At 41.1% G+C, this 20,699-nt stretch overlaps 1 protein-coding gene across 2 annotated transcripts in view; it reads right to left on the bottom strand.

Moving 5' to 3' along the window:
- Positions 1 to 2,318: 2,318 nt before the first annotated feature.
- FAT3 (FAT atypical cadherin 3) overlaps positions 2,319 to 20,699 on the bottom strand; it is a 320,633-nt gene continuing 302,252 nt past the window's right edge. Inside the window, exons 22-27 of one of the 2 annotated variants that reach the window (XM_086742759.1) lie at positions 13,950 to 14,103; positions 12,240 to 12,895; positions 9,991 to 10,104; positions 6,293 to 6,352; positions 3,670 to 3,705; positions 2,319 to 3,045 (exon numbers count right to left, since the gene is read on the bottom strand). In XM_086742759.1, coding sequence (XP_086598885.1) covers positions 2,426 to 3,045; positions 3,670 to 3,705; positions 6,293 to 6,352; positions 9,991 to 10,104; positions 12,240 to 12,895; positions 13,950 to 14,103 — 1,640 coding nt within the window. In that variant the 3' untranslated portion in view covers positions 2,319 to 2,425. The remainder of the gene's footprint in view (positions 3,046 to 3,669; positions 3,706 to 6,292; positions 6,353 to 9,990; positions 10,105 to 12,239; positions 12,896 to 13,949; positions 14,104 to 20,699) is intronic. The other variant, XM_086742769.1, reaches the window with a different exon arrangement.

Raw genomic sequence — 20,699 nt, forward strand, 5'->3', positions numbered from 1 at the left:
TAATTGCGTAATGGATAAAAACATCTCACACCAAAACTGTGTAGGAGCAAATCCCATGTAAACTGCAGCCTGATGCTAAGAGAGTAGTACATTCTCAGAAAGTCATACCAACTTTAAAAGTGCAGATAAATTTCCAGCTTTGTTTTCAAAATGAGATGTTCCTACTCTTGAAGAGACATCAGTCTAATTGCATCTGCTTTCCTGAACACAGACTTCATGAACAATGCAAGTCATCCTCTATCTGTGCCTCTAGGCTTGCTGAACCATTTCATGGCTTATTGGCAAATCCCTCAGTTCCTTGCAATCGCGATACAAATTTCCATTTTTTTTTTCTTCTTGAAAACACAGGGATAATAGCAGGATAATAGCAGGGAAAAGGGGTGGAAACGTACCATGAGCACATTCAGAATATATCACTGTTACAGAAGCATGTTTACTTTGAGAAGGCCAAGTGACATTCATAAATTCAATGGACAGGAACTATTTGCAGACAAGTACTTGATAATACTTGTATGTGCAGTACATGGTCTTTCTAGAAGTTCATTCAATTCATGTACCTGTACAATGAGCTGTTTTCTAGTGAAGAATTGCTACATGATCCCAAAGAAACATCTACACCAATCTTTCACACCTATATGAGCTATTGGAGGGAAGCAGCAACATATCGTACCTACACCGAAAATTTTAGAAATCCTGTTTTATTAAAAGTGTTACAAGCTGCGAATATTTAAATTACATTCTATTAATAATTTCTTTGTGTTGGAGGCAATTTCTGAATAAACACTTCCCATATCTTAAGAAATGGCCCACAACTTAATTTTGGTGAAACTCAAGTCAGTCAAGAACATGACCTGGAATACAACTGCTGAAACTTTTCAGTTAAGATGCTTGACCAAAAGATGGGACATGGAAAGCAGCAAAGGAAACATATTAATGAATCTTTTCTTCTATAACAATGATTTATGTATTCAGTACCTTTTCAGAATGACTGAATTATGCCGTGGAAGGAATGGATGAAACCCCAGCAGTAATGCAGACTGCAGATTCATGTTCACTGTATAAGGCATACAGATGCTGTAAAATGCAATGGTAAAAACATTTTCATAGCACTGAGCAACGGGTGTGTGTAATCTACTTTAATACATCAAGTGAAAATCTCCTATTTCCATATATTTCCACATAGCTGCTCAGGTCCAATCAGTGTGAAAGGCCGTTTGCTCCAATCAGGCTGAGGGAGGCATAAAAGCGTACTGATGCTGTGGTTTTCCTCATCCACAACAATATTCTGAAGTCTGCAAAACAACAAATCCTGTGATATCACACATCCAGTGGAAAATCTAGGGCCAGGTCTTTGGCCACAGCCCATCCACACGATTCCACCGACTGAGTCAGTTTACAGCAGCTGAGAACTCATCCTGTAAACTCTGAGGATGGATATTTGCCAAATGACATTCAGCTAACGATTTGAGGTTATAGCAGTGTTATATGCAAGTAATTTTACTGCAATAATTGCAGCACAATGAGTGCTGTTAAAGAGGCCACCGCCCAAGCAAGGAATTTCAAAATAAAATCAGCAGAGCTTTGTAGATAGTTAGGTTTCCTCATGTTTTCAGACACATCTTCACATTGCATAGAGAAGTCAAGGGAGGCTGTGCATACGCAGCTGGGGCGAAACTGGGCCACTGTTGAGCCAAACTCTGACATTTCTAGAAGTCCTCATGGATGAAGTTATGCACATACATCCAACATCAGGTTTTTAAAAATGGCAACCAAAGTAGGCCAATTTGGAGTAAATAGATGCTGTATATATGTTGCACACAAAATAGAGAGAAATGCTATGTAACAAACAAAAGTATGGATAAATATTTATGGACAAATGCCTCGCCACTTGTCTTTGATAGGTAAACTTGTAAATGTTGGTTTTTCAACCATCTGACCTGTTGTACACAGCAGCCTCAGCAATCAATTGCTTTCACTCTTCCGCTGACATAAAATTTCATGTGTCTTGGAATGATCCATACCAGTTCCTTCATACTGTGAGGAGATCATAACACTGTAACACTTTTAATAATACAATACAAAAAAAAAAATTAAACTTTGGGGGAGAAAAAGAAATTATTCAGCAATTATTGTTTCCTCCTGCCTCAAAAGTTGAGTTTTACTCTTGGTAATAAATAGAAGGTACATACTCCCCAGATTGTCTGTAACAACTTTGAGATGTATAATACTTAACACAATTGGTCTCTTTGTGTCTGCACATACAGTATCACTTCTGAACAAGTTAATAACGAGTTATACTGTATTTTTACCTTGCCCAATATACATAGATACACCTTCAGCAAAATTTCTTCTCAATATTTATACTATTAATTGGACCAAATGACAAAAAAAAAGAAGAGGTGGAAGAAGAATAAGGGAGCATCCTTTACACTTGGGTCTGATGCTGGGTCTCCACAAACGGAATGTGAACATTTTCTAGGTTGAGTCCCTCCACGCTTTCATAGTCACTCATGGCTACTTCGGAGTCATCAAAGCCGCAGCTGGCTGAGACATCAGAGGAGGAGGCATCTAGAGAGTTGTGCAAGGATAAGGGCATCTTACCTGCACTAACGTTTTCTGTGTTCTGGCTTGGGCCAACAGCAAAAGTACTAAATTCATTCCCAGTCTGAGACCCTGCTGTGTCTGTCTCATTGGGGAACTGGTGAGGAGGGAGGTATTGGCTAGGGTGGAAGTGCGGCCGTCGCCTGCAGTCGGGGCTGAGAGTACTTGCCATTGAGACTGGCTGTGAAGGCGGGAGGGTTTCATATTGGTCCGGATAATCCCCTGGAAGAGGAGGTGGTAACTGGTCTTGGCTTAAAAACTCCTCTTCGTGAGGGGGAGGGTAGTCGCTGTCAATGTCGTAGCCACCAAGGTAGTAATCTGTTTCCAGTTCTCTGGTACTGCCGTGATGAGCTGAGCCTCCATCTGCCGTCTCAAAGTTGGGCACTTCCTCAATGTCGGACAAGCGAGCACTTGGCATCCAGTCAGAGGTATCCCAATGATACGCTGCAGCAGGAAAGAGAACCACAGCACTCCGTTAGGATGGGGCCGCTAATGAAAACGAAGTGTCCTGCATGCACTCGCCTCCTAGTCCTCACAACATGTTCAAATCACAGCATGCGCCACAGGCCATCGACACAGGTCAGCCATGCTCTGACCAGAAGGGTAAGGGAGGAGGATAAATTGTATTACGATGCTAATGCAAACAAGCAAAGAAACAAAACACAGCCACTCTCAGGCATTTCACTTTTTGGGATGCTAGTAGGTTGTATTAGAAACTACGAATCCAAGAAATCAAAATGACAAAAATCTCTGAATTAATGCTTTTCACAGTTAAATGAAAAAATCTATAAATGCAATCAGCATGCTTATGGTATCACATCTAGGCTCCTCTTCCACCTCCAATGACTTTGTTTCAAGAAAGAAAGTGTGCAAGTAAATAATACGATTGACTGAAAACTGGATCCTGAAATAAAAAAAGTGGCTGGCCATTCTCATGCAGCATTTGAACCCAACAGAATTCCAACAAAACAAGACACATGAAGTAGTTCAAGAAAAAAAACAGATCAAGTCAACGCCCTGCCCACCCCAACCCAGTCAAACAGGCAGAAAGTGTCTCAGAAAAATCACCTCTGTTGTAGTTCTGTCCTTGATCCATAACAGACACTGTCAGATACAAAGTGAAAAGTAAAAACTGGTAACTTGGAGCTTGTTACCAGCACTGTATTACATGTGAAAATACAAAACTCTGCATGCATATTGCTAAAGTACAGCTGCCTCAGGGTCATTTTAATAGGATTTTTAATTGTTCTTTATTTTAGCGTACAAAATAAGATTGCCCAGTCAAATGCAGACAAACATAAAAAAATAATTATGTCATGTGTATTATATTCCTTTTCTCTCGTATCTTAATTGTTTACCCTCACTGAACAGATATCGAATTACATTAGAGCTGGAATTCTTAATACAAAAAGGGCTATCCACCATCTCTACAGTTTATAATTGCAAAGTACATTTCTTTCTCACTTGTTCACTTTGAAACAGAAAAATAAGAATCTACCATTCTCAGGGCCGGTTCAAACAAATCTGGGCCCACCTGGGCTCAGATACCATGGTGATGGGCACGGTATAAGAACCTGAATAGAATAGAATACAAAGCCATTTAATGGGGCTGTCAGCTACAGTGCCCCGCAACCCCATACCCACCTCCCACCTGCACTGCCATGCTAGCCGGTGGGGAGGGAGGCATTCCAGTATGGAGAGGGTGCAGGGGTTGGGGAGAGAGCAAGGAAAGAGGTTTTATGTGAGACAAGAGCGGGGAATAAGCTGCAGCATTTTCTAGATGAGATGCTCTTGTTCAGCTACATGTTATTGGGCTTCATGCAAGAAGTCACTGGGCAAGGTCCCTGGATGGCATTGCTGGAGGGGCTCAGCCCCAGACGAGGGCAGAGAAGACTATATTCCAGGCCTCCATCTATTAACTTGCACTTACTTATCACCATATGGCGTGTGTGGTGATGGTGATTTCTTTGTTAGCTCGTTAGCCAGACAGTAGCTTTCTACCTGCCCTGCATTAGCCTGGGGTGAGGGGTGTGGGGCTACTGCAGGTTTAGCAGCAGCGTCTGAACCGGCCCTAATCGCTCTTCCCCTTCTTCACTTCTTTTTTGTACAGCGGATTTTGCTGACTTTCGGTCAGTGTAATGACATTGCACCCGAGATGTGTCAGGTCCCTCCAAGCTGTGTGGTTTCAGGATTCAGGAGAACCTCACTAGTTCGCTGACTCGCACAACCCCTGGCAGCTCCCTAGGGAAGGAGCCCCATCCTTCCACAGCTCCATGGCAGCGATTCTGCCCGCCAGGCACCGGGAGCTCCGGTGTGGCAAATGATTCACCGCTTTCAGCAGCTCTGCTGCAGATGATGCAGGGTTCATAAGTCTCATATAAGGAACTGGGAAGTGGGCAAAGCATTTTCAGTGACAGCCTCTTGAAATTTCTGCCAGATTGGCTTCTTCTGACCTGTAATGCATGATGGAGAGCCAGTGTGTTTTCTGAAGATTTCCTTTACAAACACAAGGCCATTTACAGTGTCTGTGCCTTCTTTTCAGAGTTATTTTCTTATTTTTTGAGTGTAAGTTTCTTTTCTGAGTTAACCTTGGCTAATTCATTTTATTTCATAGCCAGAAGAATGGCACTCTTACACTTCAGGAAATCAGTGAATATACTATAGATAGATACTCAAGTGCCATCACTAGCTAAGAGCAAAAGTTCTTCTCAAAACTACCGTGACACCGGCTCAAGAAAAAAAATTATTCACAAAATTATTTCACAAAAATAATTTACTTTATAATCTTTAAATTAAATATTATTCAGACTGGATTACCCAAAATCTGCAAAACCTGGCTTAAATTTGCTAAAGATAGATTACATTTTTGACTTATGGATAACTTGAGTTGAGGTTGAGTTGACATTTTCCCATGGACAAGATAAACACAGTATAAATAAATGAAAGTAATGTTTATCTTTGATATATCACATTTCCTCAGTGCTTTATGGAGGAGGAAAATAGTGATAGTCCTGTTTTACAGGTAGGGAAACCAGTTCACATGTAACATGATGTGCCTAAAATTACCCAGGAGGTCAGTGGCAGAGCTGAGTATTGGGTCCTCGACCCAACTGCCGTGCTCCATTCAGTGGGCACACCAACCCCAGGGGAAAGGCAGTGGCAGGCAGGCTGCCTTGCTGCGTGACATCCATGGAGTTGTGTCCACACATCTTGCATTTGACACTGTATTTCTTGGGAGAAACCAACCACCTGTCTACCACACTTTTCTCCTCTCCGCATGGTCGCATTGGAGTGCATAGCCCAGCTTTACTGCAGCCTGGGATACTTTACAGCTTTCCTGTGCCTCCTGCTTCCCAGCCTCTGCAGCTAGGATAATCTCACTGATTTGGCTCCATTATCAACCTAATACTATTCCCTCCAAAGGCAATGGGAATAAGCAAGCAAAAACATTGACTTGAAAAGAAGAGGATGAAGGCCTTGATAACTTTTCTACCACCTCCAATTACCCACAGATATTTTATGGTACATCCCTCTGGTGTTTTCGTGTTTGCTGGTGAACATGCTCATCTGCAAATCCCCATCCTCACCACAGGTTTGCTGGTCAGTGTAGATTAGTGAGGTTCTGCTGGAATGTTTTACAATGAAAACGGGAAGCATTGTTGCATAACAAGAAAGAAAAAAAATTAAATACCTTCATTTTCTATAGTGTCAACTACATTGTTGACAAGCTGTATGACAGTCACTATGGAAGCTTGCAGGGGAGGGAAAGCAGAAAATAAAGGGAGGGGGAGGACAGCTTCAGGTTAGTATTTAAAACACACATCATATGTTACCACAATAAATTCTCTCAAACAGACATTGAAAAAAAAAAAAAAGACTGTTGACCAATGCATGATTTATGCAGTGGGTTGCAGGACATTTTATTTCACATAATCCCATACATTTTTAGAGTGGTGATAAATTCCAAACCAGCATTTCCAGAAAGGCATATGGGATGATGTGTACCAGCTCATAAATTCAAGCAGATTGGCCAGCTGATTCAATTAACCAAAGCAGTATCTTGTCTATCTGACACTAATTTCTAATTCATTCTTGCTTAAAGGTCTCCAGAGACAGTGCCACATGCTCCAAGGGATCATTATCTTTTAGACCATCACACCATCTGAAATGGTGCTAAGCTCAATCCATTCTCTAAGAGTGATGTTTTACTTATTTACTATTTGTGCTGTGCCATGTAATACCTCTGGGATGTTAAGCAGGACTGCTGTAATTAGGAGGACATATCCAAGTAGGTTTGGTTCAAATTTTGAACTGTATTTGACAGAATATTTTCACAAATGCTTTGTGTGTTCTCTGCAAGTGTTTTACCAAAACATACTTTTCGCTTGAAATAATTAATATAGACCATGGAAATTTTTAACATGGAGTCAAACAGGCTTACAATGCATGGTCTTCTAGATGATCTGCATTTTGGACCAACTAGGACCCTTGCCTTTGAGGACCTGAAATAAAACCCACCAAAACCACAGCAAAAGCTCTAGTTCAATAGGTACTGGATCTGTTCCTTGTCCTTTGTCTCTAATTATGAGAAAACTTATTGTTTTCTCATAAAACTAAAAAGGGGATCAGAAATGTTGGGCAAGACACACTTTTTTTTTTTTTGTTTTACACAGCCAATAGACTTAGAGGTCACAAGAATCAGCTTCACAGTAATACTGCCATTCAAATATATGTTGAATATTTTGTCATCTTTGATAAATTTTGGGCAAGGGATCAAGGAACTCATCCAATTTCCTCAGACTTTGTGACAACTTGGCAAAAAGAGCCTTGATAAACCAAAGAAATGTCTACACTGGGCATGCTTATGCCATCAACAGCATTGGTAATTGTACAAAGGAGACTTGTATTGGCTAATGCATAATGAACACTATGGAAAAATAAATGACTCCATGTAATTAGCTGCTGCATGGCTGGAAAAAGAGATGGAGGGTAGCTGTAAACTGTAAGAAGAGAACAATCAAGAGTGAAAAACAGAAGGTCAAAAATCAGGGCCAGCACAGTCTTCACTGCAAGTAAGGGCTGGCCCTTCTGGGAGCTCAGCAGAGCATGTTCGTGGAAAGGATGGGAACTTCTATCCCAGACAGCTCAGTGCAAGAGAGCACCCAAATTGTTTGTGGGACAAAAATTGGTGTCATCAGTAGCAGTTCCTTGGACTTCTCTCCCAGCAAAGCCAGCTATTGGCCTGTAGTGAAATGGTAATCTAAAAACCCATTTTTGCTACGTCCTCCCATTAAAAATAGCTTATCGTGACAACCTGTAACTTGCCTTTCAAGTGAGGTCTCAAAACATTATTGCTAAGAGTGGGAAACTCTTTTCTAAATTTGTGGCTAATAAAAAATTGTTATTTTGATCACAAAAATACCATTAACTACTCTAAGCAAGAGTACAAATAAGGTGGAAAAAATAAAAGTAGGCTCAAAATCACACCCAAAAAGAGCTTACACGGTGTGACAACCCCTGTTTCACCCAGCAAGAGAAGGCACCAGGCACCGCGGAGAGGGTGAGCGGAGGCTGTCCGCACCTGATACAAACTGCACAGCGTAGGGCTGTTCACACCCTCAGCGGGATGCTGAAGTGGTTCTCTGGTGCGAAACAGGTTTTCCCAGTCGGAAGCGATTAACTGGTGTCACAAGACAGTGTCAGCACAGTCATTTGTACAGCAGCGTGAGGAGCCTGTCCCCACTGCTACCCACGTCAGCACCCAGCAGCAGTGCTCTCCGCTTCGGAAGAAGGAGCGTTGAGAAGGAGCAGCCTGCCCTGTCTCCCCAAAGATGCTGAACTGAATATTTTTATTTCCTTGACAACCTTTTAACCTTTGCAGGGATGTGAAGCATAAAATATTAAAATGAAAGGAAGGGGAAGGATTTATGGCTTCAAGACAGATAGCCGTTAGCCCTTATGTACATGTATGTGAGCATTTATCTGCTTACTTAAGCCTGTATTCATATTTTAGGCTCTTTCACTGCAAACCTTCCCTGCTGCTGCAAAAACAAGAGCGTGCAGTCTTGCACTGATCTCTGCAAAACGACTCAGATGATTTAAGTTTCTTCTCTTGTTCTCCCTGAAGATACAGATTTGTTTAGACCCTGAACTAGAATTGTTATCTCTAAAGGTCATATTTTAAATGCAGCTTTCACAAAAAAAAGAGAGGGCACAGAAGGTCCAACCCAGCTTCAGTGGGTACCGTGTCACTGGTTTGAATGGGAGCAGGATCAGATGCTTAAAAAGGCTAATTAGAATTTGGGAGATACAAAAGGTAACCATGTATAATAAATGACCACCTGAATAATTGCTCTAAGGGTAATTATAATATAAATATATATTATTAAAATAATAATAATTCTAATAATTACTTTAAAAAACACTATAGCTTTTTTTTTGGGTGAAGGAGCAGAAGAGCACCGAGAAGCTTCGAAAAAACCACTCATGATGCTTCAGCCACAGCTGAACCACAAGGAACTGCAAGTGCACTTCTCTTTAAGTGCTTTTTCCAACATTTAGGAGTACCTGGGGAAGAGCTGCATGACATGACTGAGGAACTGAGTCTCCAGACAGTTCATTAACTGGTGGCTGAGGAAACGAAGTGCAATTTCTTTGTGCTAATCTTTTTCTGTGTATCTGAATGAGGCTTCCCTCACATCCATCATCCCTCCCTGGCAGAAACATCTTGCCTTTTCTCAGACCCACCGCTCAACATACATGGGCCGTAGGAACAAAGGTTTGCTCTGACTTTGTAGGCCTCTTTCAGGCTGTGTATGGCTCTGCCCATGTCACCCACTGAGATAATGATGTAGGACATGAGAGCGGGCAACGAACATGCACGGAGCAGGGATTTAATGGTGCTCTTTTGTTCACTGAGCTGTGATCGCCAGGGAGAGGCCAAGCCACCAGGGACTGGCTCATCCGCTCATTGTCGCTGCTGAGCACCAGCTGAGTTTTGTTGGGACCATGAATGAGACCTGGCAAACGGCACAGAAATTCCCTTTAATTTGACTGATGAAACATGAAAGTCATCCTCCTCCAACAGAGAAAATGATAGAAATTCTACAATTTCACTTGCAATTTATATCTTGGCAACATGACTCTGCTGTATCGTGCCTCTAATTCACTATCAAACTTAGTACTGATACAACATCTCCAAGCATCAAGATTTTAATTACGTTCCTATAATTTAAAAAATGGACACAAAGTGAGAGTTTGAACTCAGGACTTTCTGACTTGTAGCATCATTAAAGAATTTCTAGATGTCACCTAAATATTTTTAATAATATTATAAAGAGAGTTAAATAGCTTTGTCCCCAGCACAATAAAGATAAAATCATTTCTTACCATTATCATCACCGGAATCAGACTGGAAGGAGCTGAGGGACTGTACTTCAGAGTTGCTGCCTTTATTGCTTCCTGCAAAACAGGTGACTTCTTCAACGTCATCAACCCCTTTACCTTCATTGACAGCAAAAACAAAGCAAAATGGTACTCTCTAGGTATGAACATTTGCCTATTTATACCACAGAGCCAGTTAAATCTTCCCAACAAGTAGTTGTCTATTGTTTTTGTCAGAATAAAATTATTTCCTTCAGACAGAGGAAATGAGCTATTAGTCAAGAAGGCAGCTGATGAAGATACCTAGACTTTTGAAATCTTTGAAGCCCAAAGAGTCTCTCAAGTGGCTGACACCACTGTAATCAGGAAGGAAACATTTGTATCTAGTATTGCCTTTTTAGATGCCACAGAATCTCAGCAGCAAAGAAAATTACTTTAAAAATGTGGTATAAACATCTTATACAAGAGATTCCAGTTACATTTATCTTTACTGTTCATTTCCTAATTTGAGAGCCTCATTAACCACTCATTCAATGCTCAAAAAAGTTATTGTGCATCTTTTTACTCATCTCAGTGGCTCTTGGATCAGATTTTAATGCTTCACCACTGACATATAATAGATCATGCTTCAATATACGTTGCTTTTCATCAGGAGTATTCAGTCTTGACAACTCTTGTACAGTTTAGAAATGTAACTGCAGCCTATGGTATAAATTCTGATGTGATTGAACACACGTGATGAAACACATTCAGCTAAACATTTTATGAATAAGGAACACGAAAAGTTATACTCCATAGTAAACACTGAGCTAGATACCTGAGCTAATTACCAATGAACAAGCTCAGGTGCTGCAAACACCTACGTACAGCTCTCCACCTGCTAGCTGGAGACATTTCTGCCCGGCATGGGGCACCTCCACACAAGAACGGCTGATTTGCTCCTGCTGAGAAGCAGGGTACGCAGTAGATGGAGCGAGTGCTGCAGTAACGAAGCTGCACTGCTTCCCACTCCTTGACAGCTGAGGTCCGTCTCCACGGCGTGGCCTCATGCTGAGCAGAAATTCATACAGATACCAGCAGTGTCTGCGGCAGAAACACCCGGGAGAATACAGAACAGAGCACTTACAGGGGCTGACATGCTGATGCTTTCAATCAGCAAAAGTATATCTAATGGTTAAAAACATCAACCACAACACAACTGTGAAATACAGCCCAAAGAAATGAAAATTAATTCCTAGAAGACCTTAGCCAATGTGCTGTCTTAGATGAAAATGTGCAGGTCAGAGCATAGGTATGAGGCAGTGCCACATTCCTCTTTCAGTTCCTCAGTTCCTATTGCCTAAAACTAAGGAACTATGAAAGTTTCTTGATCATATAATTTTATTTGACAGTTTTGGTTAAAGCTGTGTTGGAACAGTGTTGAAGATGCATTAGGAAAAACTACTAAAATGACAAAACATAATTAAAAAACTCCCAGATGCTAAAGCAAACATCTCCCAGTCCATGAGACGTTCTGAATTGCAAAGATAGACAATGTAGGGCTGTAACTCTGTCCCAGCAAATTGGTACTTCCTGCTATGACAGAATATGTGAAGTTTTCGGTATCTCCAGCAACTTCTTCAGGAACGGAGGGAGCACTGTGTTATCAGATGAGAAGCCATCAAAGCACAAATAGGTTAATTGTGGGGATCAGAAATGTTGTGGTCGCTATGATACTGAATGCAGACAGGAAGGCAATGGACTGAAAAGGTGATGCTGTAAGTAGTGCATAATTTTCTGCTTCATTTCATAGACACTGGAAGTAGAGAATATTAGTTCATTTGTCCCTGTTGCAAAACAAGATTGCTTCTTGCAGAAAGTTTAAAGGTTTTTAATTCCCTCAGGAGAAAAATTGCCCAAACCTAGCAGAGTTTATATTTGAGAATTCTGCCCCAATTTTTTTCTTTCAATGGAAAGATGATTGCATTTTATCACTTGAAGAGCTAATGCTCAGAGCACTTACTCATATGTGCTTTCTGAACAAGTGAAATAAATGCGTTTAGTCATACTTAATGCATAGAAGTAGAAGTCTTGAATGCCTACTGTTAATTAAATCCTTTCGAAATTAAACCAAGTAACTTCCTGGAGAAATGTAACAATTTTAAGTGTGTGAGGTTGGAGCATTAAGAGTACCTGTGCCACTGTACCTGCTGCACCCTGAAGGCAACCCTTACCTACAGCAGGGAAGAGTGAGAGCAGCAAGCAGCGGTACTTACTTTCCATCCCAGCATCCCACGTGCTCTTCCTGATGGAGTCGCAGTCGGAGCGACAAGGAGACACAGCAGGCAAGTTTGGAGCCACGCTGCATACCACTACGCCCCGCCTGGCCGTCAGTATTCGAGGGGACTCGGGATGAAACGTCGTCATCTCCTGGTGCTCCACACCAAGCCCATCCACTATCTTGTCCAGGTTATTCCTGGAGTCACTCTGGAAGCACGGGGTATAGGCCATCGGCCTCACTGGGACCTGCGGAGGCCCGACCTCTTGGTAGATATTTCTGCTGTCTCCGCTGTTCCTGATATTCTTGAACTGGATACCGTTGCTCTTGTTGAGCAGGGCAGCAGTAGCTGGATCCTGTACAAGTGTGATGTTGTTGCGGGAATAGTTCTTCCTGAAAACTTTCTTGCGAAAAATGATAAAGAGGACAATCAACATAAATATGACAAACAGGACCACAGCTATTCCTATCAGTTCCTCCTTGCCGACATATGAATGCCCAGCTTGTATATTGGGAACCACCACAGGGCGAAGACCACAGTATTGCCCCACATAGCCAGGGGTGCAGTTACACAGAAATGAACCAAATATGTTGACACAGGAGCCACCATTTTCACATTCTTCTCTTTCACACTCATTGATGTCTTCTTCACACCTTAAAAGAAGGAAATGAGAGTTTGGAGTTTGGAGACAGGTAGCAAACACCCCAGTTTATACATGGTGACTTATGTTGTCAAAGTGGTACCATTACAGTTAAAACTTTGCTGATGCTTAACAAATGATCTTATTATTATAATATTATTTAATGGTATTTAATTTTTTTCTACAGCTATTTCATGGCTTTTTAAGACAATAAAATGGAAACATCAAGAATGAAATAAGAGTTTAAAGCTCCTACTACGAAGAGGGTCCTTGACCCTAGTGAGGCTCACTAAATGTAATAGAGAATCTCAGCCTTTTTATATTCTCTTTGGACCATCCCATGGGATTCAATACAAAATATTAGGAGAATTAAATAAGAAAACAGTTGAGAAAAGATACAGTAAAAAAAAATCAGAGTACTTATTTAAGAGAATAGGAGGATATACTGACTGTGTAGAATTATTTAAGGCTGGGGATAAAATTAGCAAATACTAGAGAAGTGAGGGAAATAAAAGAACAAGAACCTTAGAGAGAATTGGAAAGGAGAAGAGGTGATAAAAAAAGGCAGAACAGAAAGTACAAACAGTAGACAAACTAGATGAGAAAAAAGCACATTGATGGGCAGGTCAGGGGATTTTCTGTTTCTACACCAAGTACATGATCAAGGCTAGGATTTAAAAAAAAATGAATGCAATAAATTAGGCTTTTATGTCAGGGCTAAGGTGACTAAATAACTGATCCATTTAAAGAAAAAAAAGATTCCATAGCAGCTTCCAGAGGCTTTATCGGATTGCTCAAAAAGCCTCTAACACTTAGGTGTGCATATATCAGTGCAAACTGTCTGGAGATAACATCCTGAAATAATAATTTAGGAGGCCAAGTTCAGAAAAGCATTTCTGAACATGCAAGCCTCATGGCTTTCTCAGCTGTCATTAGCCTAGACTTGAAATAAGCACTAAGTTTTGGGTTAGGTGAACAATAGCTTTTGGGTACAAAATGCCTGATCAAAAAGCCTATCATCACTGAATTGAAGAGCTCCCGTTGCCCACCTGGAGAGGGTCACTTACGTTACTCCTGTCAGGCCATTTTTGCAGTTGCAGATGAAAGCATTGCCAATGGGATCGCACGAGCCTCCGTTCCGGCAGGGATTTGGGAAGCAGGCTGTGATCTCTGACTCGCAATTCCTTCCCGTAAACTGGGAGAGACAATTGCACTGGTAGCCTGGAAGGTGAGTGACACAGAGAAATAAATCAGAAGCCTACCACTGTATCCATCTAGAATCAAGGGGATCCATGTGGCTATTTTACGTCAAAAAATATATTGTACTGTGCGAGAAAGGGGATGTTTACACTTGTTCTGGTATGTCTCTGTGGTCCACACTAATGCCAGTCGAGAGCTTGTTTATCTGGGATGTCTGTGCAATTGTAGCTCATGTCCACAACCAAAGGAACAGCTGCAGCTCAGACCATCCTGATCGTCATGATTCAGATAAGAAAAAATATTATCCACACGCAGCTTTGGTACCAAGAAACATTCTAGATCAAGGATGCATCTCCCAATATTTGTGAAAATGCAGACCATATTACTGATAGTGGCAGCCCACACTCCATTTGGGGCTTCACTGAAGAACAAATACATGAGCTGAGAGTTTTTCCACATCTGCCTTCAAAAGTAGGGATGTTACAGTAATAAAACACTTGATAGTGATAATTACTACTGCCATAAAATGCATCATCCAGGCCTGAACTATAAACTTCGTAATACCAGCTGACCTGGGCAATGCCAGCCCTAATCAGAGCTGATTATGTGCAGTGTATGCTATTAAGGGAGTGATTAATCCCTGGCTGTAAAACATCAGACATAACTCCACTCAGATGGAGGGGGATCCTCTACGAGATCAAAGCCCTACTTCCACATTTCTGGCCAAGAGAGGAGCAACATTGGAGTAAAAATCAGTTTTTAAACACATCAGTTCACTCCGCCAAGCATTAAATGACAAATCTACCTTTTTTTTTTTTTTCTAACGCTCCTTGTGATTTCATATGGCAAAATGCCATTAATAAAAACTTTATGTAGGATCAGAAAGAAATCCAGTGAGGCAGTGCATCTCTTTATATTGTGAACTGGATATTGAAATCTGAGTGCTTTTTCACTCAAAAAGAGCAAAAAACCATGCAGGCATTCCCTGGTATGGAAAGACTGCTACATTAGAGATGCTGAACTAGCAAAATGTTCCTGGACATCTGTAAAAAACTTTACCTGATTTTTTAAAAATCTACTTACACAATCCACATATCCCAAACAGATCTGCAGGCAGGGTTCAAGCTCCAGTTATGGGGTTCACATACGTACTGGATAGATCTTATTAAGCAACTGGAACAAGGAACTTTCCTGCTGTTAAATTGCTGGAGTTAGAGCTGAAACGATTTAATCCAACTCAACTCAGTGTCAAAATTACTGGAGATCAAGCTGATTTAGCTGAAATATCATCCCTCAGTGGTGAGCTTTTTAAACATATTTTAAAAAACTTTCTGTATCTATAAAAACTTTCTATATCTATACATCTGAAAAAAATTACTTATTTTAAAAGCCACTGTTCTAGGAAACAAGGCAGAACTTTCCAGCACAGTTACAAGGAAAATAATTTCATGGAAACAATACAGAAAAGCCCAGTGGAGGCACGAGGCAAATGCAATTCTGCATTAAGACTCCCACATCTTTTATGTCCTATCTGGTTCAATTCGCCTTGTTCAGTTACTGTAATGGAATTCTTTCATGAGGACAGGCTTTAGAGAACAAACTTGGGACCAGACTTGCTGGCGTATTCAGTCAAAAGTCCAATCCTATTTAACTGAAGATAAATTAAACAGATACTCAAATATCATGCTGCTTCATTGTCCTGCTACAAGAAAGGAGATAGAAGCACTGCTGTTTTCAAGGTTGCCAAGTTAAGAAGAGAAACAATTTGACTTTGGGGATTCTTAGAAAGTGTATTCGGTCAGCATCTGCAAGGTGGGATTATTTTTTTGGTGTTTTATACATAGCTCACCCAGACAATGTGAACAACTTTTCTGGACTTTTCAGAGCTAGCACTGAAGAAATACAAAACTGTGACTGCACCAGGCATTGCATTTCGATGCCAGCCCTACAAAAGATTTACTGTTAGTTGACAAAGTAGCTGATCTAGAAATACTGTAGGTAGAAATCACAGCATGAATAAATAGTCTGCTTCAGCGCTTCATTTTATGACTGAACAGTGACATCTATAGTTCAAAAATTTGCAGTAGTTTTTATTTTTTATTATCTCAATGAGTTTAAGTGAAATGAAAATGTTCAATTCAAATATAAAACATTTTATTCATAAACAAATCTGTTGCCTTATATAATAGCAGAATAGATACTTTTTATTTGCTAAATGATATTTTAAACCTACAGAACTTTCTGTACCTAAGTTACTAGTTGCCAATCACTGTAAGACAAAGCCTTTGAATCACTTTCTTTTTTATGTCTTGTGTTTGTTTCAACTGATTAAGTTCTGGGTTCTCAATCTGTAACATATTCTGTAACATTTATTCACTGCAAAAACTTGAGAAATATTGATTTGGTAAAAAAAAAAATTAACCTTTTATCGGCAAGTATAAAAGGAACATGGATTTATTAATTATTATTGTTGCCTATTGTTTATTATAAATGTAACATTTTATTAAGTGTTATTATTAAATATTATATAAAATTATAAAATTATCATTTTATAAAGAGGAGATGAAACTGAATATTCCAAATGGGTCAGAGCTCTATTGGGCAATGCATGAACAAGACCAAAATCAAAAGTCTGCTCCTGAAAGCCTATATTTTTGACTGAGTTTGATTTAAAGATGGTGGAACACATTAGAAGACTGAAATATTCAGCATAGATTCTAAGTCTAGGGATCAAAGTTAGAGATATAAAGGCAATAAAACAAGACAGGATTAAATTACAGTATTTGTCACTGACTTTCCTCCCGTTGGAAGCACTGCCATACACCTGCCAGCTGAGCCACTGGCAAAAGACACAGTGCTTTCCCATGACACACATGCTCAGGGCTGCAAAGCATTCACCCAGGAGGTCTCCAACACAGCAAAGCATATGTCAAAATTCATGGAGTAGGGCAGTGAAGAGCTGATACAATGGCTCAGTGCACAGCATACATCCACTTGGCCAACAGACTTGCCAGACCTTTTATGCTTCTCCAAATCTCTCAGCAGAGCCTGTAATTTTGCCCGCTAATGCCCATTGTAGCCACATGGCCATGGACAAAGTGCAATTGCAGAAAAAATCATTTTGGTCAAGAGTGCATCTTATGTCTAACAAAGAATTTTTATTACACTTTTAATTTAATATTCGGGTAATGTATCGTACATTTCCTCCCACTTGTTTAACACAAGAATAATAAGCAAACTTCCCACACCCAAGGACAAGAAAAGGCTAAGTGCCCTGGCCTCTCAGCCAGGGATGAAAAAACCCTTTCAAGCAATCTAGGGCCTGCTCCTGTTCACAATGCAGGCATGGGAAGTCTTGGAAATTCATCAACATCTGGGTTCCCTTCAAGAGATCTGAATATTTTCCAGCACACTGACGCTGGAAAATGTTGATCTGCATTGTCCAAGGCAGCAAATTTTGTGATGTCACCACTGTATTTGTGCTCCAGTGGAAAAAGATAGAAAGCTCTGGCAAACACATCTGCAATGCTGCTGGGGTGGGATCACAACACCCTCAGTATGTGCCACAATAGCCTGTACCAACAGCTGACCTACGAGCAACAAGCAGCTACGAGAAACTCTTCAGCAGGGCCTATTGTGATAGGACGAGGGGTAACGGTTTTAACATAGAGGGAGGTAGATTCAGATTAGACATTGGGAAAAAGAATTTTTACACTGAGGGTGGTGGAACAGTGGAACAGGTCACCCAGAGAGGTGGTGGATGCCCCATCCCTGGAAACATTCAAGACCAGGTTGGACGGGGCTCTGAGCAACCTGATCTGGTTGGAGATGTCCCTGCTCCTTGCAGGAGGGTTGGACTAGATGACCTTTGAAAGTCCCTTCCAACCTGAACTATTCTATGATTCTATGAGCAATGATATAGCCCTTTAGGCTATGTCTACATTAGCAAGCCCTACGGAGCAACGGCAGTGAGTCTGTGGAACAAAGAGTTGGTGCTGAGGACAGTGCACACATTTCAGTGCTTCAGGCTCACAGTAGCTGCACTCCCAATGCAGGTCTTCCAGCTCAAGCACTCTCCAGAGGGAAGCCTGGTCCTGCCCTCCAAGACCTCACCTCTCCACAGCGGGAACTGAAGCACAGTGAGAGGGGATGATCAGAAGAGTCATGTCAAAGCTCATTTGTGGTCTAGAACATTATGTAGACATAGCCTTCTCCTGCTTACACATAGTCCTGGGCTTTCAGGTTGTTTTATAAGGCTTCTTTCTTGCTCCTACACTATTCTAAATCCCCTTTATGGCTCACCTTCTCACTTTGACTCCAATAGCTTTTCTTCCTGCCTTGTTGGCATGTCCCTGTCCACAGGAAAAGGCATTTTTCAGCCCAGATCTTACTGAAGAGCAACATGCTGTAAGGAGGCCACTGCACAGGCGTCCTGCCTACACCTATGTTTGCTTGGCACTTAATAAGCAGAGACAGTGGCAAAAGGCAGGCACGGTGCCATGAGCAGATGGGATGCTGTTACGCAGTGAATGTCTCCATTGGTAGCGCTGCCAGCCTGAGCATCTGAATGTCTGTCTATCCTCAGGTTCAGCTGGCTTTATTAAAGACGATGCTCCGAACTGCTGCCAGCTCTTTTTTTGAACATGTGTATACTTCTGTTCCTATCTATCGCGTGCAAGAGGGGCTGACTTTTTATCTATTATGTGCTTTGGCTTTTGCATTTGATCTCCCCAGGTAGTTTCTTCCCTGCTGTGAAGCTAGATCTGATGAACTCGATGTCCAGAAACAGGCCTGCCCTTGGCCCTGCTGACATAGTGTTTTATGGTAAGTTAGCCAATGACAAGAACTGAAGGTGAGGAGGAAATCTCCCAGCATTTGTATTTTGGCCATCTTCAAGGACTGTATGTTCTTCAGCCATACACATTCCTGCCACTTCAGATTTAACTTATCTGTCTTCAAATAGATGATTGCCTCTTGCCATTAGCTGGCATGAAAATGAACCTCAGTCTTTGTTAAACCAGAGATTTTGATGAAAGGATTGGCACTTACGGGCATCGAAACTGGGAATTTAAATCCAGATGTCTAAAAGTATAGCTATAAAAAAAGAGCAAAACCCACAAAAATTCTAAAAAGCTTTTAAAAAATTAACTTATGTGCATTTGCTATGCTCACATTACAGCATGCTGGTTTGTTTGTGCGTGAGAAAAAGCAACACTGAGAACATGTAAGACCAGGTCAGCTCATGACTATGGTATTAATATGTTCATTTTTCCCTGACATCACTCTTATGAACTACCTAATCCTCAAAAACATCCATGTGTTAATGTTGCCAGCATGCTCTAAAATATGTATTAAAACCACCACCTACGTGCCAGGTTGCATTTTTTCCTCCCTTTGAATTTTAATGCTGTTCATAAAAAAACAGAAAAAAGAAAAAAAGAAAAAGTGAGGAGAGGGGAAAGCAATGACTTTCTGTCCTCACACTCTGCCCACAGTCCTTGACTCAGGAGATATTTCTGCTTAAATGCTTCATGTTCGAATAGAATTGCCTACTCATGTAAGCCTTTTACTTCAATTAAAGCCAGATGTATATAGGACTGATCAAATTAAAAGGAAGTAACTATACTTAAAATTGCAGGCTTTACAAGCTCGAGGTTTCTCTCTGTGGTTGAAAAGCTTGGCGCGGTGTTTGGATTTGATTACAGCAAAGCCTCCTATTGCTCCGATTGCTCATGTTGTTACTCATGCAGATAAACATACATTTACTATTGGCAGACCTGGTAATGCCGCACTATTATTACAGTTGTGTGACATTTCCCATTTTAAGACCTCACATTCAGCAGCTTATAGCTTAACCACACTTTAAACACTTGGTTGAATTTTCTTGGGAAATTTCAATCCAAAGAGCCAAGCTGTTTCTGAAAGTCATGCTGTTTGTCAGGATTCAAAATGCTAACAACTTTCTTTAAAAATAACTTTACTGACCCATACTTATGGTTAGGGACCGAAAAGTCTGGAAGAATGTGGACTATATTTTAGGGCTGTGGTTTCCAGTGTCTCCAAGAAAATTGTCCTAAAGCCATATATAGCAGAAGGCCCTTTCTCCTAGGAGTCTCCTGAGCTGTTGGACCTAGTGAGTGCTCATCCCCCTTCCCCAGCCCGCTTTAAGCATGCATGGGATCTCCCTGCGGGGTCCCTGAATATGTAGTACCATCTCTTTAATCACCGACAATGCTGGGTGTACAGTACTGCTGTGGAACTTGATTCGGACCCGTGGGAACACAGGAGTGCAAGCAGAGGTTCATGTTATGGTCACTTTCCGCTGGCCCAGATACCAGATTTTGAAAGCAGATAGGCTCCTCTGTACTCTCAGCGATGTCTTGGAGCACCTGAGATATCTATGCTTTCTTCCGCAGGCTCCAGTTCCCATTTTGTCCCGTTCAACATGCAGAGAACTCAGACAGAAAGAGCCAGTACAAGTCAACTAGCCCTGTGTCAACTCTCCTTCCGGGGCAAGACCTTTGCCATCAGTCCCGAGCTCCGAGCAGCCCATGCGCAGCACTGTCCCTGAGCCAGGAGTTTTGAAGTTGCTGTGAATTTACCCACGTGAACCCTAA

Source organism: Chlamydotis macqueenii, chromosome 1 (assembly GCF_036417535.1).
Source record: "Chlamydotis macqueenii isolate bChlMac1 chromosome 1, bChlMac1.mat, whole genome shotgun sequence".
Taxonomy (NCBI): Eukaryota; Metazoa; Chordata; class Aves; order Otidiformes; family Otididae; genus Chlamydotis; species Chlamydotis macqueenii.